Here is a 25,402-nt window from a genome sequence, read left to right on the forward strand (position 1 = left end):
AGTAGATTCACCTGATGCACCAGTTATATCCATTGCTTTGAGATTTCGACATTTGATGACTGTCAAAGTCATTCTCCCAGCAGTAGGCAAATAACAAAGGGAAAACATGATCTCACCCAAATCTATGCTTTCCTGAAAAAGAAAAGCAATTATTAGAAACCTGATCATACTACCAAAATTCAGTTCAGATGATGCAAAACTTATATTTTTTCCAAAATGGAAAGAGGCTTCCTTTGCAGCCCCAGATGCTTCTGAAGAGGTCACAAGCAATTTTCAAAAATTATTTTCATAAAGTACAGGAGGAGTAACAACAAAACTACATTTTAGGGAAAAGATCTTCAATAACTAAACCGAGAAATTAAAACAAAACCAGAGACAAAGCTATCTGGATTCCTTGTCTTTTTGTGTTGAATTCACACAAACAAAAAGGTGCTGAAAGTAGAATGTCAAGCTCTGCTCTTGAAAAAACTCATGCTCCATCAGCCCCAATAGAAAAATATCTGATGATTTCTTCTGATCTGAAGAAATATAATGAGATCAGTCACATTTACATGATCTTTAGACATTGGAATTTATGTAGGAGAATAACTTCTTCACAGGTATGTGTATAAAAAGTTAATCCTGTCTAAGTGCTTCAAAAAGAAGAACATGCTTGTGGAAGTTGCTCTCTTTACTGCTCGCAATGTGCTTTGAGACATTGCTCTGTTTCAGAAGAAAAGCAAAGTAAAGGAATAGAACATACAGCTTTCCTGGCTCAACAACAATATTTTGGAGGATAATATACTCAAAATGATAGATAGGTTCTACATGAATGTTAATAATCCTCACAAAGAGACAGGTTCTATATCGAGACCATGTGCTAAGTACTCATCCAATAGGATGTTTACATACAGTTTAGATGCTACAACACTTGAGAGATGTAACCTAAGAAAGTTTCTAACAGTTCTTATTTTTTTCTTTTCTCAGTTATACAATGATCTCAACATTGCAAAAGTTTAGGTTTTGAGATGTTTTTTATGTTCTAAAATGTTCCTGTTCTTAATTTTAAATACACCTTTGCTACCTCCCCACCCCCCCAAAAATTGAAGAACTTAGGATATGAGTTTATAAGGGGCATGTAAGGAAGACACTCTGTAAAGCAGCCACTCTCAAGCATGCTCATGTGATCTCAAAGGACTTTTTTTTTTTTTACTTATACTAAAAAACTTATTTTTGACATGTCAGCTTCAATATTCTATCTGTCAAACCTACAGTTAAGGTGAGAGTAAAAATTCACTTGAGAGCCACTGGATTTGTGGTACAGCTGTTCTAGTATTAGAAGGCAAGCATAATATATTTTTAAATGAAACATATTAAAATAATGATTGCCATGTAGATGATAAATACATTGTTTACAGTTAGACAAGACAGTGTTTCTTGTTCACATTCTTCAGTTGCTTATGTGAACAGTTTTATTGACTTCCTTCAGGCTAATACTCTGTCTAAATTGAAACAAGTATTTCACATCTTTCTTGAGTAAAGATGGACTTAATCACATGCTTTGGGGTGTGGGATTTTTTTGTATTTTGTCTTGTTATTGTTTTTTTTTTCTCCTTGCATTGCAGGCTAGATTGAAGAATACAGTTTTGCATTAGCTTTAAAGTCTCTGTTGCAGTGGTAATAAAATATTGACTTTTGTATAGGTTAGTCAATTCACATGTTCAGTCATTTTGGTGGGATTTTGTTTTGACAATTACTAGTTTGATTAGAATGTAAATGTGCACTGTGGGCAAATTTCATGCTTGTCAGAATTTCAGATTTCTCAGAATTTCAAAATGATTGAGCTCATTCAGTTCATACAGGACAATATAGAGCTATTTGACCTCTCCCTTTCTTTGCCACAAAGAGTGCAGAATTTTGTGCCACAAAGTAAATTACCAAACTCAATTTTCTATTTCAGAAAACAAATAAAAACTTTAACAAATGAATGGTAATTATCTCCACTAATTTGTTACAGCAGTAAGTGACGTTTTATATTTTACAGTTCTGACATATCTGAACACTGTTTCAAGCAGAGCATCTCTTACTGGCATTACTCACTGAGTTAAGAGTCTGATGGTTATTTCTCATATCCATGTATCAAACAGATCTCACTCTTGTGTTTGAGAAGAAAACAGAGTTCCCTGAGTTTCAGTGCTTCAGAGTTACCTAAGGTACCTATGTTGAGAAAGGCAATGAAGATGGGTTGCATCATGAAACACCATGGGTAGCTCATAAAATGATCTCATTTTTTCTTCTTCAGAGAGATGGCTTGTGTAGGTGAATAGAGAAAAAATAATTTTTGAACATGGGAGCAAGAACTTGTGTGTTCTATTATTTCTCTTTGAAGAGAAATTGGGTATACACACAAAGGTTTGTGTGAGCTCAGCTGATAAAGCAGAATACAGACAGGACTATGTACTATGACTTAAACAGTTTAAAAGTAGCATTGCTCAAAATGCTTGCCAATCTCACTCTGTTGTTACTCTTCAGCACATTTTTGAGGGGCAGAGAAAAGCAGTTTCTTCTCTGAGTATCTGCCGAGATTGGTGATCTTCCTTCACACAAGTGTGAATGTGTGAAGTTCCGAACATTCTTTAGAAGAATTAAGATTAAAATTATACCTATATATTATAGTGTAAGAAACTATGTACTGCATAAAATGTCTGAGATATCTCCATTTTCAAACACATATTTTTTTGTTAATTTGAGCACTAGATATCCATAAATTTGGGGCTGAAAAAAAAGATTCAGACCTAGATTATAAATATAGTAACACTTTGTTTGGTTTGGTTTTTTTAAACTCATCATGACAGTCTTTGTTAATCACATTGAATAAGATGAGCAACATTTCTAAATTCCCTGGATCCTTAGACATTATCAATTTTAGTTGAGATTTAAATATAGGATTCAATTTAATTTAGAATCCCAGTGCTATGGAAAATTCATGTTTTTCTCACTTATAATACACTAGCTAATCAAGTTGACACAAATAATCTGACAGGAACTCTTCAGCAGAAGCAAACCTGAAGAAACCAAGGCAGAAACTGCCCCCAGCAATCACATCTGCACTACAGTGCACCTCAAACAAAACACAACTCACAAGACACAATCCTGTGGTTGTCATTTGTGCATATTTTTAAACAACCCTCAGATTGCCGTACATGAATCACATATTTTCCAAAAACTGCGCATGACTTAGATAACTCCCATGACACTTCATCTCTTTCATAGACCTATTTTGAGATTTTCTTCTTCTTCTTGAACTAAATTTGGGTTCCAATTAACAGCTAGCTTTATGGATGCTTGTAATGATTGCCTCCCACTGGCTTCCAATAACAGTTGCAGAAAAACCAGCATCGAGCACAGCTGCACTTATGCAAATGGAAGCATTTGTTGACACCTCATGTCTTTCCTTCACTTATTTCTCTTCTGTATCCACCAGCCATCACACAGAGCTAAGGACCTGAAACAGTGACCAGCACTTTCCCAGCTTCAGTTACTTCCATAGCTACCATTTTACCTCTATCCCATCCATTTTCTGGAATGGTGGGTCTAGAACAAAATAAAACAAAGAAAACAGTGGTCTCGTAGGCACATATCAGTTATTCTGATGAACTCTGTGGGTTTTGAGCTACAGAATGCAGATTTTTTTTACAATAGCATAATTCTCTTCCCACATTAGTAACCACGTGAATGAATGTGCTAATAATATTTTCACATTACTTCCATTAAGGATGGATCCATTAGGATCTGTTCACATTCTCTGCTTTGTGGGCTCTTGGGAAATTACTCCAGGAGTTGGCACAGTCAGAAATAAAAAGTTCCTTGTGCTGTTCTATTTGTTTCCATACCCAATGGACACCAGTGCTCTCATTTTCACACATATGCCTGTAAAAATTGCATCATTTCTACAGAGGCTGTGGAAAAAAAAGGGATGGGACACAAGGAGAAGTTTGGAGAACTTGTAGGGGAACATCAATAAAACTGATTGAGGTTTTTGAACTGCTATTGCTGGAAAAAGCTCTTCTGACACTTACTCCAACTAATTTTCTCAGTTGTTTCCACCAAACTTGTAACTAGAAACCTTCACAAGTTCAATGGGGAAGATCCTTCTAGATTCAGGGTGGTTTCTACTCACATATCAACCACCATAACTCTGAAACTGAACAGGAAAACTGTTTATTGCCTATACTAGTCTAGTAGTCTAATAACTTTCAAAGTCTCCCTCCTCTATGCCAACATCTTAACTGACTTCCTATGACAGCAGGAGTAAAGAGCTCATAGGAACCTGATATGTGAAAAAACCTGTCCTTTCTGAGTCACAAGTGAACTTTAGACCATTTTTTCACTGATGTTTGTTTCATTTTTTTTTCCACTGCTTTTCCAAGTTTTGAAATTAAAGCAAAATCTTTAAACAGCAACTTGCTATGTATCTTACAATGATCTATGTAAATGTTACTGGAACAGGAAAATGTACATGCTTTTATTGTTACTAGCCTTCATTCATTTCCATGGTTAAAATAATAAGTATCTTCATAATGAATAGTCCAGCAGAAATTAAATTCCCTCCAAAGTTATTTATTTATAGTTTATTTATCATTCAGATTATCATAATCCACAGTAACAATTTCAGTTCTTAATATCAATTTTAATATCTGGCACTACTTTCCTATTAATTGTAATTGGAATGACGTTCTAAGGACCGCATGTAGGAGTAGCATAACAAAAATACTAACAGCAGCATGAATTCCATTTGAACTTGATTTCTAAACAAATTATTTGCAATAATATGCAAATTCATATTTGCATATTTGATATATATATATATATCACTTTTCCTGATATATTTTTAGCAAGTGGCTGTAATAAATAATAATAATAATAATAATAATAATAATAATAATAATAATAATAATAATAATAATAATAATAATAATAATAATAATAGCTTTCTAGCTACCTAAGGAAATATTCAGGCATTTGCTTTTTTAGACTTTTAGCTGTTTCCTTTAGTAACACTGAAAACTGTTTTTCTATATAGTATGCAAATTTAAAGAAAAATGCGTTGGCAGAGCTAGACCTTTGGATTACTTGAATATTTCAGGAAGATAATTCCCCCACAGCACAGATTTTCTCTGTTTAGAAACATATTATATATATTTCTCCTTTCCAATAAAAACTACTGACATTACGCTTCAAGAATCAGGGATAAAATATAACAATGGGTGTTGGGAGTTGGATGGAGAGAGAAAGAAAATCTATTCCCTGAGAAAATTAGTTAAGAATGTATTAAGGTATTTCTGGTTTTGAGGCACATATCAAGACTTAAAAGAGTGATGGTAAAGAACAGGACAGAAATCTACCAGTCTGTTTTCTCATTTATGCATTTAGAATCCAATGGTACCCTTGCTATCACAGAAATTATTAAAAGTTCCGTGAGGCTCAAACTGGAGAGCTAATTCTACCACCTCCCGAGGGGATTTTCCTTTGGAAACCTTGTCCCCACCGCTAATATTTATTTTTGTCTTCTGTTATTCTTTGCATATCAAACCCAGCTCTTTCCTTCCTCTCAGCACCGGTTCCTGATTGAGCTGTTGCCCTGGGAAATGAATCAATTAAGTTTGTGTTTGTTCTTGCCTCTGTGGAAGACAGTATGGAAGCGATGGGGCCTGGTGCTCTATAATGACTTTGACTTCTGCTTGCAGAAGGCTAATGCCTGTCTGAGCCTGTCACCCTGATTGCTCTGGGTAAGCTCTGCTGCAGATTGCAGCCCTGGTGGCAGAGGGAGGGCTCCTTGAGACTGCAGAATGCCCTCAGTTGTGCCCTGGAATGCTCCTGGGTGCTCCTTGTGCTGCTCCCTCCGTACAGAACCACCTGTCTTGTGAACCAGGGGGTTGTTACATCTTGCCAGGCAGCAAGGAAGCCCTTTCCTGCCTCAGAACAGCTGAGAACAGAGGTGCTTCTGTGAACCGACTGTGACAGGAGAATGAACCAAAGTGTATATGGCCTCCCAGAGAAAGATGCTTTTCTGAAGCTGCAGTGCAATGTCTGCAAAGAGACTGCAGTGAGAAAGTCAGAGAGCTCTCAGGGCACAGCAGGTCAGACAAGTCATGCACCTGCAGCTGCCACAGCACTGTCTGGATGCAGAGGTATTAAAATCCCTTGAGGAAACCATGCCCTTCATTCACCTAATACTTATTACTTTTAGGGTAGAGTGAAAGTAGCAGTTTGCCTCTAGAAAATCAAAAAATTCAAATAATTTTTTGTTTCAAATGAAGAGAAACATTAAATAATAATGTTAATGTTAATGTTAATGTTAATGTTAATGTTAATGTTAATGTTAATGTTAATGATAGTGATAGTAATAATAATAATAATAATAATAATAATAATAATAGTAGTAGAAAACTTTCCTGCTTTCAGTAACTGGACAGAAATTCACCCTTTCTCCCTTGTCTTTTCTAGTTATCAAACGGACCTAAAGCAGTTCCAAACATAAATTGTCCAAGATGTTTCCTCTAAAGAATGATGATGCAGAGTATTCTCTCACCTGCTCAGCAGGAGCACTGGTCACATGGATCCCTTTTATCACTGGCCCTGAGCAGAAATGACAAGTGCCAGCAGTTCTTGGCTTAGGAGGGGCTGTTCCCATTACAGAGATGATAAATGTTCCTACACTGACAAGCCCTGAGTCTTTCACACTTGTTTAAATTTCTGTTGAACCTTTCAGGTGCATTTCCAGAAACTTTCATAAATCTCAGTGCATTCTGATGAAGATGGGTAGCTGTAGGGCTTAGCCCACTACATTGCTGATGATAAAACTTTTCCTCACAGTGCTGCTCTTTGAACACTCAGAGAAACAGGACAATCCTTAAAATGTGGCCTCAGGGCTGGGCTACAAAAGACATCTCTGTCAGCTCTCTGCCACAGTTGCCTTACTGAGGGAGAGGTCTAAGGCTTTGTCCACCTACAAAACAGGGGAACTGGAGAAAACAAAGCAAACATGGGTGAAATTCAGAGGTGGGTTCATTCTTGTTTGATGAGGAAATTGGAAGAATCTATTTCTATAACAGAGGCCAGCAGGCAGCAGAATTACCTGTTATTTCCTACTCTGGCAAGTGTTTGATATAAATGAACTGAGACAAATGTTACTGTCCTACTTATTTTAAATAGATATATTTAAGCACTTCTGTCTTTCCCAGTGACACTATTAATTGTATTCCAATTGCCATCATGCACCACAGACATAGCATGAAGACTACATCCTTACAAAATCTGCTTTTGCATTCCACTTCACAAATGAGCAAACTGCAGCACTGAAAGGCCTCGTGTTGGGGAGCTAAATAATAATCAAGTTCCATCTGTCTACATGAGATAATTCTAGAGGCTACAAGTACATGACAGTTTGATGACTAAGATCCCCAAGAGACTACCACTGTTGGAAATGGAAATGGCTTTCCTCTAAATTCTGAGCTTTAATTTTTTTCCCCCCAGTTGCATAGTTTCCTATAATTGGTTACTCTAACAGACTTCACAGGATACCTTCAGAAAAAAAAATAAAAAAAAAAAATCTCTGACAGTCACTTGCCAATTTTTGTAGGCAGCAACATTAGAGGAAGTTTCCAAAGCAGGTGATAACTTTTAAAATACTTTTAAAAGTATTATAGGAACTTAATAAATGTTTACATGCAGAAATTGTGGGATCACCAGCAGTGGACTTCTTGAGTAGAAAATTTTAACACACTGAATATTAGAAGTGCTTGTTAGCAATTAAAAAAAAAAAGAGATTTTTTTTTTTAAAGTATGCAGTGTATTTTGATAGTAACAAAACCTAGAAATATATGAAAAACTTACAAGCACTTGACAGAAACAGAAATCTCATGTGTTGATTAAACAATCCATTTGATATTATTTGTTTGCCTTTAATGTTATGAATTAATTTTCTCAAGTGTAGTGAAAATTACAGTGTTCCAATATACTGAACAACCTTCACAGGTAGTCTAAAGCTGCCTCTTGATTTTTTTCTTTTATTGTTCATTTAATTAATCAGGTGAACAGAAGCAAATGATGGATTATTAATTGAAAATTCAATCACTTGTACAAGCAAAATTCGGGAATATATCAGATATGTAAGATACTTTTCCTACACTACTGATTTTGCTCTAAATTTACGTTAATAGTCTAACATTAAGAAATGAATATACTTTAGCACTTAAAACACGTACATCTTACATGTTATAAAACATGGTATGTTTTCAACATCATATATAACAGAGAGACAATGGCATGAATGCAAAAATAGAGGTAAAAATACAAATTAAAAATGTGAATAAATATCTTCATCTGAAAACAATGAGAATAAAAATGAGAGTGTGTGTGTGTGTGCCAATCCTGCACTTCCATAGAATAATTTCAAATGATTAGTAGGAGCAAAGAAAGTGTATTAAAACTGTAGATTCACACAGAGTTGTTTGGTTTAGAGCCAAAAGGGCTCAGTGCAACAATCCAATCTGATTTTCCCAGACTATATTTCCTGTACCAAATAAAAATTCTATATGCAAGCAACTATTTTAAAATTTTAATTATATTTGTGCAAGCAAATATTTTAAAAGTTATGTTAACTGCTGACAAAGAGTTGTTGCATAACAAAGATTGTCCTGATCTCCTGTGGCAATTTCCTTCACAGGCAAAAACTGCAATCCATTTTCTTGGTAAATCTCTCTAGTGATGTTTAAGACTGCAAAGTTTGGTGCCACAAGAATAGATTCTTTTCACTCTGGTAATAGGAATTGTTTTTACCCTCCTTTTAACTTCTGAGTAGAAAATTCTTGACTGTGGAAGAGGTAAAAGATTCACAGCTGAGGAGAGGCTGCTTCCACTGTTTCAAGTTTTGGACTAATTCTTTGATCTATCACTTCTACCGTTTTCCACATTTGTCATTTAACAACAACCCAAGCAGACCATTGGGTGTAGGAACCATGTCTGAGCAGAGATAAAAAAACTTCCCAGAGCATACAGCAAAATAGAGAGAAGGTGAAGAAGTAAAAAGCATGAGAGAAATGTATTTGCAGAATAGCATCTTGGCTCCTGGGCTCTACTGGGTGGGTAGGGCCTTTTCCACTCACACAGCCTGCCTGATTTACAAAGATTCTTTACCAACACCAAAGCATTCTTACTCTGATTAGAATTATTTTCCACCAATTCTAGAACCAGCTGGATCTTTAATTTTCAAGGCTTATCCAAGTTCAGTTGACTCTGGCCAACATTAGTCATTTAAATGCGAGTTAGTGTCTTTGGTAGATTTTATATATAAAATATATAAAATATAATATATTTTATAATAATATAATATATAAAATATATCTGTATATTTTATATCTGTTTAAGACAGTATGTCCTCACTGATTGACATCTCACACAGTGTTTATTCCTGTGGAGGTCTGGCTCTCTCAATTTACAGTTTCTGAAATGACAGAACTAGAAGCCTGTATTACTACTGCATAAAATAGTTTAAGTAAAACATAAGGCAGCACACTGCACATATAGTTACTGGACATCTTCTAGGAAGGCTTCATTTTTCCAGGAAAAAAAATCAATTGCCAGTTTCTTACATAATTTTCTGAGAACAGGGTAAGGCTTGTGAAAGCTGATGAGGTTACCCAGCACTAGAAGACATCTCAATTTTATGTGGCTATTGTTATTGATGGTTGAAGTGGAGACAACCTTTTCATACACATGCAGTACTTTAAGCTATACTGACTGAAAGGCTGAAATCCAAAAACCTCATGCTTTCTCTTCAGCTTGACACAGATGAAAACACCAGCAGAGTGAGTTAGGCACAAAAACTGCATGCACTAACCCTTAGTGAGGAAGAAACTTGAACTGAGATCCAATACCAAGATTAGCAACCATTTTCATCCATATGTGTATTAGTATCAACTCCAAATGCATAATCTGGTACGACATTTCAATCTGCTCAAAACCGGTGATGAACAGTCCAGATATTCTTATTTGTTGAAACTGTTCTAGTTATCAGTTAAAGATCTCATAGATACACCTGCTCCAAGTGACCAGTGAGCTTTTAAGTAATTACTAAAGTATTAAACACAATATCAAAGCTAGAAGAAATTTTTAAAAATTGTTATTTGCACTATTATCCAAAGACCTTAAACAAAGGTTCAAATTTAAGCTTGAGAACACAATTCCTAAATTTACCTGAAATATAAGCTTGAACAAACTAAGCATACACAGATTAAGATTTCTGGAGGTGTGCTGAAGTCTGTTAGGAGCAGTTTTGTAGGCCCAGCAAAATAAATAAAATAAATAGCTGCTGTTGTGAATTCACATTTGAAAACTGCCTCCACTACTCTACACTCTGGTATTTCTCCTTTCTCAGGGATCACAGTGCTTATGCTCAAATCGGTGAGGCCATATCGGTGCTCCTTGTGCTTCTAACCATGCAGACCTAGACCTGTCTGTCCAGCAGGTATGAGCATCATTAAAGCATTTGATGAAAAAGGCATGGGAAGTCTCTGGCTGCAGAGCAGGGATGGTGAGAAGCTTCTGTCACTTATGTGTAGTACCGGTCTGTCCTCTGTTCATCCCCATGTGGAAATCCGGCCTTTGCTGAAACCCTGGGATGAGTCACACTGTTTGGGTACACCCACAGAACCAGGGATGGGAAAACTTCTATATAAATAGCATGTTAGTCAAAAAGAAACTGAAACCAAATCCAAAACCAAAACAAACACCCTACACCTCACTATTTTAACTGGTTTTTTTTTCCCCTTTCAAATCCCAGCCAGGGAGGATGAGTTTGGAAGTCAAGGCTAATAAAGCAATATCTGGAGACTGCTGTTCTCTGGTAGCCTGCCATTCATCCTGTCAGCCATGCACAGACCTCCTCTTCTTGCTTGCAACAATAAACTCATTAATTTCTATTGCCTAATTCTTCTTGCTTGTGCCTCTTGAGTTTTTGTGGCAACCTGCAGCAATGCACATACAGCTTTTGGGGGCCCTAAGCACAATGCAGTCAGCAAAGAACATTTTACACTTCAAGCAATTTTAGCCTCCTTTCCTTACCAAGATTTCTAACCTATGAATATTTCCTAACAAGAGCAGGATAGGATTGGCGCTTTTTCTTAATAGGTGGTCATTTTGCAGGACAAAGTATTTTGCTAACAGGAAAATGTTATTAGTTCTGGCTAAGCAATGACTTTCATGATGTAGCATTTAATTAATAAATGTAATTTATATACACACAGTGAGCCATAAAGATGACAGTATGCTCCCAGAAGATTTTTTGGTAATTAAATTTTATATCTTCCCAAGTATTATTCTCTGTGCTCAAAGGAAAATATTGACATCTCCTCTTTTTATGTATTTTTTATTTTGGACTCTGCTGATAAACAGGGTACACTGCCAAAAACTACAAAAGAGAAATGAAAATATGATGTTAATACTTTTGTAACACATTACTTACTGTGGTGGCACAGTGGATGTCTTTCCATACATTGGCTTCCCTGGAGAGATCTGAGACTTCAAAAAGGTTATCAAGAATAACTTCCCCAATCATGTCATGTCTAGAAAATCGGTCAAAATCATAAACACTGAAATGCAATTTCCTGTTGCTGAGTTGATCATAGGCTACAGGAAACTGAAAGGTTTCATCAAAGACAGGATTTAATGTCTTTCTGTGAACTCGTGTCTGAAACTTCTTTTTCCTATCTGGAAGCAGATAAATCTTAACGTAGGGGTCGGATGTTCCTGTGAAATCTTTAGCAGGCAGATCTAAGGCTTTGACAATTGTGACAGCCAGAAGTTCATTCTCATAATCATACCGGAGAGTGAAGTTAAGTTTTCCACATGTTTTCACATCTTCTTGCTGCCCATCAGAATCCACAGACTTCTGTTTGTAGAGTTCTGGTTTTATTCTCCCAATGCTGGTTGTGGTCTCTCCCCTTTGCAAAACTGGGTCTGTCCCCATGTTAAAATCAACACTGGACACTTGCATCTGTCTTGGCAAATGCCTCCTGAAAGAATTGTGCCTGCACACACACACACACACACAGACACATAGAGACACACAGAGACACATAAAACAAGCCATGGTTATCTCTGGGAAAAGACCATGTCTCAAAAGAAAACATAAGAAAAAATTAGTGAGGGCTCCTGTCTTTAAAAGAATTAAAAAATAATTATCTCCACACCCCCTTCAGTGTTTTGCAAGTCTTAAAGCACCCTTGAGAGGAAATGACAATTCAGAATTAATCTCTTGGCCTAGGGGACACCTACTGTACCAAAAATAAATATATTTATAACTTAGCTTTCAGACTATGCTGCTGAAACTGAATTCATGTTCTTTCACAGAACAAGTTGACAGTTCCAACCTCGCATGATTCCACTTTGCTAGGGCTGGAGTAAAGTATGGTTAAACAGAAAAAAAAAAAAAAAGCACTTGCAGAATTTTCATCAGTACTCTCCAGTTTTTGGAGGCATTCCATGGTGGTTTTCCAATTAATAATTTACCAGCCTTCACATTGATGACAGTGAAAGGCGCCTGAAAGAGAAATGCAGAGTTGTGCCTGGAGGTTTTTAGCATAGAGCTTTGCCATCCTACCACATTTTATATACACCTGCCTGGTAGCTGCTACACTGAGGCAGGCTGCCTTCTCCAAGAGCACTGGGAATATTTTGTTGTGCCTGCAATGGGTTTCAGAGTTTTGCCAACCATTTTGTGCCATTGCTTCATTGCTTTTTTTCCCCCTCCTTTTGTTCTCATGGTCTCCTGTGCTGTGTATTAGAAAGCTGATTCCTGTGCCACTAGCAAGAAACAGTATGTTAAATTCCTTGCAATTCTGAATAATACAATGTTGCATAAACATATATATTTATGGGCTTATCTTGGCTCATGAATCCAAATGGCAATTTAGTGCCATTCTTACTAAGAGTGAAATCAAACCCCTGGAGTGCCATACAACCTTAGTGTTGTAAAAAAAAATAAAATAAAGCTTCACAGCATTTATCAGCAGCAGATGCCATTATAACTACACTATCCAGTTTATTTTTTAGGCATTTTTACATTTCCTTGGTACTTCCCTACCCCAACAATCTGTGCTGCAGAAGCTCACCACCTCCTCCTGTGAGCACACTTAGTTACCATTAAAGAACAATGCAATTGTCAGAATTTCCTCTGCTTTTTGCAATCAATTGCTTATTAATGCCACACGTAGTCTTGCCTTATTGCTTGGTTTCCCTGTGGTGTTGTGTTCTGAAAACAAGAGGTGTCACAGCTGTGTGTTTCTTTCTTTAAAACAGAAATTCAAACTGTCCATTTGAAAGCAACCAGGACTCATTTCATAGATATTATTTGTATTTTTGCTGTAAGTGAAGAGGTTGCAGAAGGCACGAAGCACAAAACTGCCACAGTTCAGCTGAGCAGAGATGCAAGAGGATAATCTGCAGCTATTCAATAATAGACAAGAATGTTACCCCTTTCAGCTCTTTCAGTCCTGCTAGGTGCAGGGAGCAGTCCTAGCTCAACACAAAAACAGGGCAGGGAGAGCTTCATAGCCCAGACTTGAAGTAACTGAAAAAAATCCAGGTGTTTGGATCTCAAATTTAGATAACAATACGTCCCTCTTGTAACATATGTATTAATTAATACGGTAATATATGTAATAACACATCACTTTGCCTCTTTTTCTCTACAGATGGGCAAGTTGAAAGATTTTCTTCCCTCTTAAACATCAAAACTCCCTGAATTCATAGTGTCTAATGTCCACATTGGAATGGAGTGAGGAATGAAAAGGCCCTGACTGGTCAGAAAAGTAGAATATTGTCCGTGGGGAGTTTCACAGCTGTTCTGGTGCTTTTGCCTTCCGAGAAGCACAACCTCATGGCCATGCCAGAACATGGGGAAGGAGCTGAACTCCACCCAAAATGTAGCACATTCCTGGACAGACAGCAGTTTAAGGACTATCTTTTTAGTATCTTTGACTCAAAATGAGGTCCAGGAAGACCTGTGTTACTGCTACTTCGGTCAGTGCTAAGGAAACCTGTGCAGGGAGGCCTTCCTGGGTGCCCCTCACACCTGCAGCTGCGCTATTGAGGTGATCACAGAGTCATAGAATAGTCTGAGTTGGAAAGGACCTGGAAGATCACCCAGTTCCAGTCCCTCTGCCATGGGGGTATCGTGTTCAAACCCTGTTGTACATAAGCAGTAGCTAAAACTGCCTTTGCAGGAGGAACAGTGAAGCTGGTTGTATGACATCAGTTTGAGCAGATACAGGTGCATGGCAAATTCTCTTTTCTTCAACTTCCCTTGCGTTTATGACAATCTGAGTTAATGCATGCAAAAGCAATATTGAAGACCCCAAATCTATGATTTCTAAGGTACCAGCTTTGAAATTTTCAGACTTCATGCATTTCAGATCCTCTGCTGAATTGTTGTGAGATGTCACAAAGTAAAAGAATGCATTTGTATGGTTGTTCCCTGTGGGAATCAGCAGCACTTTTGCTCTAGTAAGCCAAAGTCCTAATTACACAGTGCCTAGTATCTGTTCTGAGTCACAGCATTTCACCAAGACAGCTAATTGGTCTGTTAATTATTAAGGTGTTTCATTGTTGTCATGGCAACATATTTATCTTTGTTCTGCAGTAACAAAGAGATTAATGACTGTGATAATGAAATACAAGGATGTAAGAAAACCAGGTTGTTAAAATGTGGCAGAGCTACCAACATGTGCAAATCCATGTACTTCAGCCTCCACTGACTCTTACATGACATGCTCCACTCCTATAGTAGACCTGCCTTCTGTAACAGAGCAAATGCATTTTGAGTGATAGCAAATCTGTATGTAAATCTAATATAAAACTGTATTTTCAGGGGCATAATGACACTATGAAGCTGATTTCAAACTCAGTAAGACAGACACATCTGTGACAAAAGGGAGGGATAGGATGCTGATTCATGAAATGACTTGAGATTTATGAGAGGTGACTCAGGTCTAGCTTTCCTAGATAGCATTAGAGCAATCTTTTGGTCCAAATCCAGAAAAGGGCATGATCACTGGTGGTATTTAGACAGAACTTCTCTCTTCTCTTTGCAAACACTAAAATCAACAGATATATTTGTTCTTCTTTAACCTTAACCAACCCAAGCACTTCTTTTGCCTTTGTGTCCCTTGGGAACTGACTGGCTCAACATGTTCCGCTCCAGCTGATGCTAAAGAGCAAAAAGCATGTTCTTGGAAAATACAGGTGAGTGTTTGAAGACTGGATTTTCATAGAAGCAATGAACTATATTGCAAAATATTATCACAGAGTATGGGAAAGGATGGTTCTCAATAACACAGCAAAAAATATTTGCAAATGAGCACTACTGCTGCAGTTCTGCTGTAGTGTACTGGTTAATTGATGTCAAGGACTAAAGAGCTTTTAACAAATGGGTCTTTTCATATTATCAGGGACTATGAAAAATATGTAGTTATAACTAAACAGAAGAGTATCATTTCCCCAGACTAACATGTCTCAGTGTTAAATGTACAGTCTAAAAAATGTGATCAGGCACATTTGAATGTTGCTCTGATTGGCTTATTAAAATCCTCATGCTTCAATTACAATGACTTAATATGATTTAACTTATTTTATTAAGAGCTGATAGCTTTATGAACCCATTGTAGAACTGGTTACAACCCTTAAATTGCCCCAGCTCAGGTGAGAGCAGCGTACAGGAAACAATCCAGACAGCAAGCATTTCTCTCAGATCCTTTGTCAAAGGAATCCTTTTAGAAGAGGGTTCATCTGCATCCCTCAGGACTCCTGAGGGCAACAAAGCAGTGCTGCATTGAAGATGGTGGAAGAGAAGTTACACTTCCTCTGCATCTGCCATTGGCTGCTTTTTACTTAGGGTCCCCAATCAAGGGCACCAGAGTCAGGTTTTAGTCATTTTGCTGGTACATTGTTGCCAGCTGGGGCAACACACAGTAAGGAATAATTCAGAAAATTGGTTTAAATGTTGTCATACATGATATTCTTGGCAGCAGCAACTAATATGGGCTGTTCAGTTAAGACTCCCTTAAGGAAGGCAGGATGTAGATAAAATGTGTTTACAAACAGAAAGATCACCATTTCTGGGTAATTTTTAAGGCACATGTCATTCTAAACATGTTTTGTTAAAGGATGCAGAATTTTTCACTCAACTCTAAAAGAAAGTGATGTTTCCAAACACCCTGCTACTCAATGAGTATGTATATAATGCATATATATATATATATATATATATGTATATATATGCATATATAAATATGCTGAGAGAAGTGACAGACTGTTGCTGTAGTGGGACTGTGAGTTACTCAAAGCACAGGAACTATCCCTTTCAGAGGAGATTTAACCCTGATAATCTTGAGAAGATAAAAAGAAACCTCCTTTACGAGGTTGCACAAAGACTGGTATTGGTAGGCGGTTTTTCTTTTGTAAAACTGTCCTTGGCTTAACAAATATTTTGTATTAATTTAGATCCCAGTCCAAATCACTCTAGAGACCTGTGAGAATATTTTCACTGCCTGAAGTAGATCTGGAGCATATCCCTGGAACTTCTTTCTTCCCCTATAGTACCACTGGGGCTATTCAAGTCCATTTGCCAGCCAGCCATTTCTTCTGTCTGTTCAGGAGGTCAGACAGTCTGAATACTTGGATTTGATGGGTAAAACTCTTTCAGTTAATATCTTTTTAGGTAGCAGTGAGCTGGGTAATGGGTTTGTCATGCTAAACTGTACCAATATTTGCTCCCCTGTGTTTAGTTTGAACAGTTACAAGTTCAGAATTATCTAAGCTTTGTGGCAATGTTGCTCAGTGTGGTTTGGATGCTGTGCTCCTGTTCTGAGCAGATGGATACAGTAGCAGGAACCAGGCAGAGCCAGGGTAATGTGGCTTAAAGCCAGCTGGACAGCCTCATAATTCAGGAGATGCTTCGGCTGCTCAAGTCAGTCAGACCTCCTCTGGCTGGAGTGCTCTCATTTTGTGAGCTTCCTGTGGCTTCCTGTTGGCTGTTTCATGAGGTTGGAATAGCTGAGCAAAAGCACTTGAGCACTCACTGCCACAACGAGTGCATTGAGCTGGCCAAACATTGTCTTTAGGGCTCCCAGGAGGCCAGCAAGGTATGTGCCTGCTCAGTGTAAAGCATGTGTCTTCTCCTTCTTTTGTCTCTGATTATTGCAAATGTGACCCTTTTTGTTTGTTTGTTTGTTTCTTTGGGTTTAGTGGGTTTTTTAATTTGGTTGGTTTGGGGATTTTATTTTTTTTGGTGGTATGTGTTTCCTTAGCAAATGGCATTTTGACAAAAACCTACATCCTACACAGTATCTGTACTGTAATTTATGGCATTACACAATACGTCAGGTGCCTCTTTTAACCTTAATTTTCCCAATCTTTGCTTATAAAACAATCTCCTTTTTATCTTAGGATTTGATCTTTGCAGTTCATTGTTTGTTCCTATGCATTAAATTTGCTGACAGTGTTTGAAGAAAATCCCATTTGAATCTATAGGTATCTGCATGTCTTCACAGCTTTACAATATAAAGTGGCATCTAATGCAAAATTAAAGTTTGTGTCCTCCACTTTAATACTAAAGAAACCACTAAGGAATGCTGCATGCTTGTCATTTATTTGTAGACCTATATGGAATCTGTACAGCTTTAAGATCAGTCCACAAGGATCTGTATTTTTAGACTGGAATTTTAATTCCTTCGTAATCAGCAAACCATGCCTTAGAGAAATGTGCCATCGACAATGAACCTATCATTTATTTGGTTGAGAGGGAAACTTTCATCTGCAAAAACAACTGATATATCTATAAAAAACATCTCTGTGAAAATCTAGACTTGCAGTTCTTCAAAAAAAACCACTGAACTATGTTTTCTTGTAATCAAAAACCAAAAAGGAAAAGCTTAAAGTAGCAACATCTATCTTTTCAAAGTAGTAGAAGATGTAGATTTCCCTTCCATATGTTAAAATGGTTATGTAACTGAAATGTTTTAGAATATTCTGTCCAAAGAACAACGTGGCTTCACACTCACAAGACTGATGTTTCACCCATAACTGCTAAGAAACCTGTGAATAATCCAGGATCCTGGAAATTTTCAGCAGCATTCCTGCTCTACTTGTTCCTGGGAGAGGTGCCACAAGTGTGAGTGCCTTTGACTTACCGTGATGAGGATGTGGGCTCAGTGATCTGCCTCTGCATCCGAGCATGTCTGATCAGGTGCTCTTTCAGTGCATTCTGGACCTCTGCTGGTATGTCAGGTGAAGTGTGGCTGATTTTCATAGCAGCTTCAAGTACCTTGGTGGTAGCTTTCCCATCTTCTTTCACTTCCTTTTTCTCGCTGTTCTCCAAAACCTCCGTAGGAGCGCTGGAGTTGCTCTGCGGGACATTACTGGCGCTGGAGGTGAGAGGTTTGCTCCTCCAGCAGGGCCAACAGAGCTTCCAAAAGACAAAAAGTGAGACCACCAGCAAGGCGAGCCCGCAGAAGCTGACGACAACTGCCAAGAGACTGACTGAGACGTCTGCAAGGAATTAGAAACAAAAATCATCATGACAGACAAACATGTAGAGAAAAAAAATAATTAAAATTGGCAAGGAGATAGAAGCATTTTTATTATTATGTTTGTGTGTAGAGCCTTAAAATCCTATTTAAAGTTCTGAGTTTTTTCTTCTTTTTTCTTCTTTTTGATAGCTAATCCTGTATCTTTAAGATGTTATTATTTTCTAATATCTGCTTCACAAACATTCCTTTAATTATTCAGACCAAGGGCCAGTATGTATACCACATACTCAGACATCCTTCTCAGGAAATTTCCTTCTCAGGAAGTAAGGAAACAATCCCCAAGAAATCCCAGCCACTGTTGGCTGAGGGCTTTGAGGTCAGTAGGTGAAAGAAATATTGACCTACTTTGCTAAAGCAAAGTTATTTTAATCAAACAACAAATATCCTCCCAGAGACTTAAAGCAAAAACATGAGAATTCTGTTCCCAAATCTAGATTTCCAATTTTGAAAACAAGCACCTATATTGACAGCCTTCTCCTTACTGGTAATGTACACATCCCTTTACTTACTGACTTCAGGTGGAGGATGCAGCTCTGAAAACATCAACAACTTTAATTTCAGTCAAAGGTTGTTGATGCTTTGTTCTTTAGAACACATATTTAGAATATCAAGAACACATCGATGAAGAAGTTAAGCCACAGTCAACACTTTCTATCAGTACACATGAAGACAGATTAGATCTAAACTGCTAGGCTGATGCACAAATTTCTTCAAGATTTGCCAAATTCCTGACTCTGTGTGCCAGCTGCTTCAGAAACATTTTAAAACCTAACTTTCAGGCGTAAATAGGAACAAGATAAAGTCTGTCATAAATAAGAGATTTCTGTGGTTAAATTGTCAGCTCTGCACCAAGACTGTGTCAGACTAAGATAGCACAGATATAACAGTATCTAAAATTCTGCTGTGAAAATGCAGCTGGCTTCAGAGAGCACAGTGAAATGCCCTGAGCTGTACGGAGATCATGCTGTACGCTGAGCTACTCCTGCTGCCCTGTATTTGACTTTTGCTGCCAAAACTGCTTAGAATATCCAATAGCCTGGCCAAAGATAGGAGAACAGATTTTATACCAACAAAATTCCGTGGACACACTTGTCTTTTAGGAGATGGTGGATCACCAGGACTGCCAGTTGATTCCTAATTAGGAGTTTTATTCTATGTGACATGCTTCCATTTGATTTTTCCAGTATCCTGCAATATTATAGCCAAAAAAATCCCTTTCCTTTTCAAAACAGCCTTTTATGTGTCTTAAAATTATTCACAAAACCCTGCTTAAATATCCCTCAAGCCATGGCTGCTGCTCTTTGTTACAACAAGTCTTGACAGTTTAACAGCTAATACTTTGTATCCATAACTCCAGGCTACAAGCTACTTAACTGAATCATTGGAAAAGTGCAAAGAGAGTTTGAGCATATTTTTATAGATTTTCACATGAGCAAAAAGGTATGGATTAGCTCCATGAAACAGTATGTACCTCACCAACCCTTATGAGATTTGAAGATAGAAAGATGAAGCAGAATGCTGAAGATAGAAAGCTGAAGATGAAAATTTGGGATTTTTTTCTTTATTTATATATAATATCCAGGTGCATTTCTCAGTAACAAACTTACAGACCACTCCTCATGAAAATACATGCAAAAGGCAAAAACATATAGAAAACATTGGAGTCTGGAGATCATGCCCTCCCAGTCAATTCCTAGCCTAGTCTAATTCCTATGATCAGGAATTAGAACAGGAAAATTATCATTCTTAGTGGGTGGTTTGGATGTGACCCTTCTGTTTCAGCAGATGACAGACATTAATAGCAAGGAGAGAGGCTCTTGCATGACCTCAGTGCCAGGGAATGGTCTCTAGTTGTTTGATTGACAGATGCCAGAGGCCCATCAAAGCTGCTCTGTCAGTCCCCTCCTCAGATGGACAGGAGAAAAAATATAACAAAAAAGCTTGTGGGTCAAGATAAGGACAGGGAGAAATCACTCAGCAATTACTGTCATTGGCAAAACAGACTTAACTTGAGGAAATGAATTTATTACCAGTCAAATCAATGGTGACTAACAAAACCAAACCATGGAACACTTTGCCCCACTCCTCCCTTCTTCTGGGGCTCAGCTTCACTCCTGCTTTCTCTGCCTCCCCTCTCCAGCAGCACGGGGGGACAGAGGCTGCATCAGTTCATCGCACACTGTCTCTTCTGCTCCCTCCTCTTCCTCACACCCTTGCCCCACTGCTCTCCCCCGGTGTGCGGTCCCTGCCACAGGAAACAGTCCTGCCCAATCTCCAGTGTGAGTCCTTCTCACGTGCTGCTCCAGCGGGTCCCTTCTGCTGGGAGCAGGCTTTTGGGAGCAGGCCTTCGGGATCAGGCCTTTGGGATCAGGCCTTTGGGATCAGGCCTTTGGGATCAGGCCTTAGGGATCAGACCTTTGGGATCAGGCCTTTGGGATCAGGCCTTTGGGATCAGGCTTTTGGGATCAGGCCTTTGGGATCAGGCCTTTGGGATCAGACCTTTGGGATCAGGCCTTAGGGATCAGACCTTCGGGATCAGGCCTTTGGGATCAGGCCTTCGGGATCAGGCCTTTGGGATCAGGCCTTTGGGAGCAGGCCTTTGGGATCAGGCCTTTGGGAGCAGGCCTTTGGGATCAGGCCTTAGGGAGCCGACTGCTCCAACACACACCCACTAGAGGCCCGTGAGTCCTGCCAGCAAACCTGCCCCAGTGAGGGATCCTCTCTCTTTCCACGAGTCCACAGATCCTGCCAGGAGCCTTCTGCAGGGTGAGCTCCCCACAGGGTCACGGCTTCCTTTGGGAATTTGGGACTCGGATGCTCCACGGGCTGTGGCGGTGAAGACCTGCAGTGGGAGGCAACTCACTGTCACACCTGGAGCTCCTCTTCCCCTCCTTCTTCACAGATCTTGGTGTCTGCAGAGTTGTTCCTCACAAATTCTGACTCCCCTCTTCTAGCTGCTGATGCACAGATTTTTTTCCCTCTCCTTAGAAATGTTTTCCTGCAACCCCTCAGTGCTTGGCCTAGGCCATCCCAGAGCCAGCTGGCCTTGGCTCTGTTGGGCATGGGAGAAGCTTCCAGCAGTTTCTCACAGAAACCCCCATCCTGCTACCAAAACCTGGCCAGGTTAACCCGACACACAGTCAAAAGCAAATTTAATATATTCATACAGAGGTAGGCCTCACTGAAGAACCTCCTTTGCTGGACTGAACCAGACAAATGGTCAGGCAACCTGACCAAATTTTTTTTCTGTTCTCAAAGTGTGACAAAAAATAGAACTCTTGAAAACGTTGATGGTCTGCCAGAAATAAATAAAAATTAAGAAACAAAAGAAGAAAACAAAAATAAATTCAATTTTGGGTGATTTGCAATATTTCCAGCTCAGTTCAGGGACAGTTGGAATAATTAGGTTATATTTTGAGAGGAAGACTTTTAGACTGAAAATTGTAGGGTTTTTTTCCATTTGGAAAATGTTGGAGGAGGATGTTTTAACAACTTTGAAACTGCTGGAAACATTTCAAAACCAGAAATATGAAAATTGATCCCTTCCAGCAGAGCTTCAATATGATGAATAGATACTATCAGCTGAAAAACATTGCATCAAAGCATTTCTAGCCAATTCTAATTTAAGTTTTTCACCGCAAGACATTTTTCAAGCCTTCAAATAACTTGTTGTCTCCTTTCAACACCTACTCCCGTACTTCAACTTTCTCTAAGCGGTTTTTCTCTATTTCCATTAAACTACTTCACAGTTAAAAAAGCTCCCAAAATCTTTACAGAAAATATATGTTTTATATCTGTAAAATAATCCCATGAAACATCTAAAGTCTCACAAGCACAGATAAGGAGCTGATTCTATGAACAGTCGTAGTCTCAATTTTTGCTATTTTATTAATGAATTAAAGAAGCTCACATATTGAATTTCACAGTGCAACAAATATAGGAAATATTTGAATTGCAAGAAAATGGACCAGAAAATAGTTCAGTATGAAAAACTACTTAATTACATTTATTGCCACAAGTGCTAAAAAGCAATCACTATGCTATAAAATAAAAATTGACATAAAAAGCATACTGTCTCATGTCCTTCCTTCTGTCAGTCACTCAGCTGAGCAATTACGTGAGATTTATGCGAAGACTGAAATAATCAGAAGAGCAGATGTGTGTGTTAAGCTGGATATGTCTCTTATACTAAGTTTTTATAGGATGTTTGGTTGAAGAATGTAAAACATTAAGAGAAAGTTCCACAGATTTGGAGCGTCTTCACATCCCTGACAAGGAATCCTGGTTGGGAAGAAAAATGGGTACTGAAGGATAGATTTGTCACCAGAGCAGGGTTGCACTTCACATACATAAGTATTATTTAAAGACAGAGAACTGGTGATAAATTCAAAGACTGCCTAAGTTTTTAAGGGCAGAAGGAGATATAGACACTGCTGGGATAGCATTAATTGTCAACATTGTGAATAATGCCCTCACTGGTCTCTGGTCTAAAAGAAAACACAAACCATCTGGAACAACTCTTTCTGAACTGATAATTGCAGCTTGTCTGCAATGATTTAGATTTGCACAGAACAGGATATCCCTCTGAAAATGCAAAATTATTTTTACAGAATTATGCATTTCCTGTTCTTGTTCTCATGCTTGGTATACACAGGAATGTCAAGAAGGTCTTTTTTATCATACCATCCCCTTCAGGTAAGTGGGAGACCTTCCAATGACTTCATTTCACTTCTGGTGAACTTTCTTTACTGACATCTCTTCTAAATGTCATATTTCTAGTCTTGATAAAATTTAATAACTGAAAGCATCCTGTTTCCTCATGCTTTTTAAATTAAATACTACTCTTTCAAGACATGGAATTTTGGACAATTTTATATTTCTCATTTAAGAAAGGCATGTCTATTGAGAAGCCTCAAAAATTCTCTGTATTTTTATAAATATCCTCTGATACATTTCTACCATAAAATTTTCCTTGATAGCCAGGCTTTTGTATCAGGCAAGTACTTCAGAAATGTCCCCATGTGATGCTATTTTTTTTTTTTAAACTTTGTGGATGCGAGGTAATGTCTTGAGCTTTGAGTTAGGTAGTACAGATTCCAAAAAGTTTTTGTTTGGAACTTGCCTCAGAAAAGGTCTGTTCATGGATCAGTTTGCAAACATGCACATCGGCAGACTTCCATTTGAAAATCAAATTAAGGTTTCTTACATTTTAGGCAATGTACAATTTATGAGGCTGCATGTGGAAAAACATACCCCAGAAATCCATGATCCTGACTGGAGACAGAAACACCACACAGATGCCCAGGAGTATGAGGGTCAGGCACATCTGATGTGAACCACACTTTGTCTGTATCTGATCTTGGTTCTCTTAAATATTTAAAGTGCAATGTCTGTAACCTGTGTTCAAATGTATTTTACTTTGAATTTGTTCTCCTGTTCATCAAGCCATAAGGAACTTTACCCTTTCCATAATAAAGGAACACTTGTGTATGTAATAGCAGGAGTCAGCTCAATCAGAAAAATTAATGTCTACGGTTTTCTAGGATTTGAAGCAAAGCAGGGCCCTTATAAATTATAAAAGGTTGGGGGGCAATAAATCTTCGCTATCCCCATGTAGATGAACTAGAAAACCCACCATTTCTGATGTTTGGTTTTCCTTGGGAAAATTTTAAGCACATAAAAAACTTGCTGGTATTAATTTTCTCTTTGCATTAGCAGATCTTTCACAATTACCTCTGTCTTATCCAAATCCCTTCAGATGGGGACATGATGCTCTAGCTTGCCTCAGAATGTGACAGGTGCAGAGTCTTGTATTTTCTCTCTCAGTCTGAACCTGTCAAAACACCTGATGTAGATACCAAATGGCAAAAAAAGCCTTTCACTTAAAAGAGTGGGTGTTACCTCCTCTCCTGTTCTCATGGAGAAGCATCCTTAGAAGATCTTCCTCAAACTTTTGCTCTGGCCTTATTGTGAATGTGTTCCCTCCCTGTTAATTCATTCTGGTGTCTGAATTTGTCCCACACAGCCACCACCATTTTCTGGCTGGTAGATCACTTCTTAATCATAGCAGAACTCTTTGATAGCTTTTTTTTCCTGACAGGAAGGAAACCAAATGAATTCAGGGATCACTGTGAGTTACTACATGATCACCGCATGCAGAATTATTAATCTCTTGTCAAAATCAATTTATCTAAGCTGTATTATAGATGATGGTTCTCACTTTTGCCTAGCTGGGTCTATGAATTGTTGGTCTTCACTCTCAAGGCTTTTCCTGGCCTGCATGCTTTTCTGCTTGTTGACTCTCACTTAACAGGAAGGACTCTCTGCTAGACCCACACCTGCCCATTTAGCTTTCCATTAAATGAAAAAAAACCCAGTCTTAGGCTTGGTCCCATGCAGTTCTCAGACTTTTGAGATCCTCTTTGTGTCTACAAGAAGCCCTCACTGTCCTCTTTCAGATGAGACAAGTAAATTAGAACACACCATAAGCTCACTGGACTGCTGTTCACCACAAGCAAACCATAAGCTGTAAGGAGGTTCATGCAGCTCAAGTGTCATCTTTGAATTGAATTGTCATGTTTATTCTTACCCAGCATTATGTAACAAATATCTCACACATATGACAGGACCCAGGAAAACACTGTCTCTTCATCTTTGCAGATTTGTCCTCCAGATGGTGCAAATCTTTCTGTATTTTCCCCCCGTATTTCTTTACAAAATGTGTATAGAGGAAGATTCTTTTGTAAACCTCTTTTTTTAAACTATGTATTGCTGTT

General features: G+C 38.2%; 1 protein-coding gene across 1 annotated transcript in view; it reads right to left on the reverse strand.

The window, feature by feature from the left end:
* The window catches only part of SYT10 (synaptotagmin 10), a 40,219-nt gene that overhangs the window by 9,237 nt on the left and 5,580 nt on the right, over positions 1-25,402 (reverse strand). The window contains exons 2-4 of the mRNA XM_086884892.1: positions 18,228-18,585; positions 11,504-12,068; positions 12-132 (exon numbers count right to left, since the gene is read on the reverse strand). Coding sequence (XP_086741018.1) covers positions 12-132; positions 11,504-12,068; positions 18,228-18,585 — 1,044 coding nt within the window. The remainder of the gene's footprint in view (positions 1-11; positions 133-11,503; positions 12,069-18,227; positions 18,586-25,402) is intronic.

The sequence above is a fragment of the Cyanistes caeruleus genome, chromosome 4 (assembly GCF_971803275.1).
Source record: "Cyanistes caeruleus chromosome 4, bCyaCae1.hap1.1, whole genome shotgun sequence".
In the NCBI taxonomy this organism is placed as follows: domain Eukaryota; kingdom Metazoa; phylum Chordata; class Aves; order Passeriformes; family Paridae; genus Cyanistes; species Cyanistes caeruleus.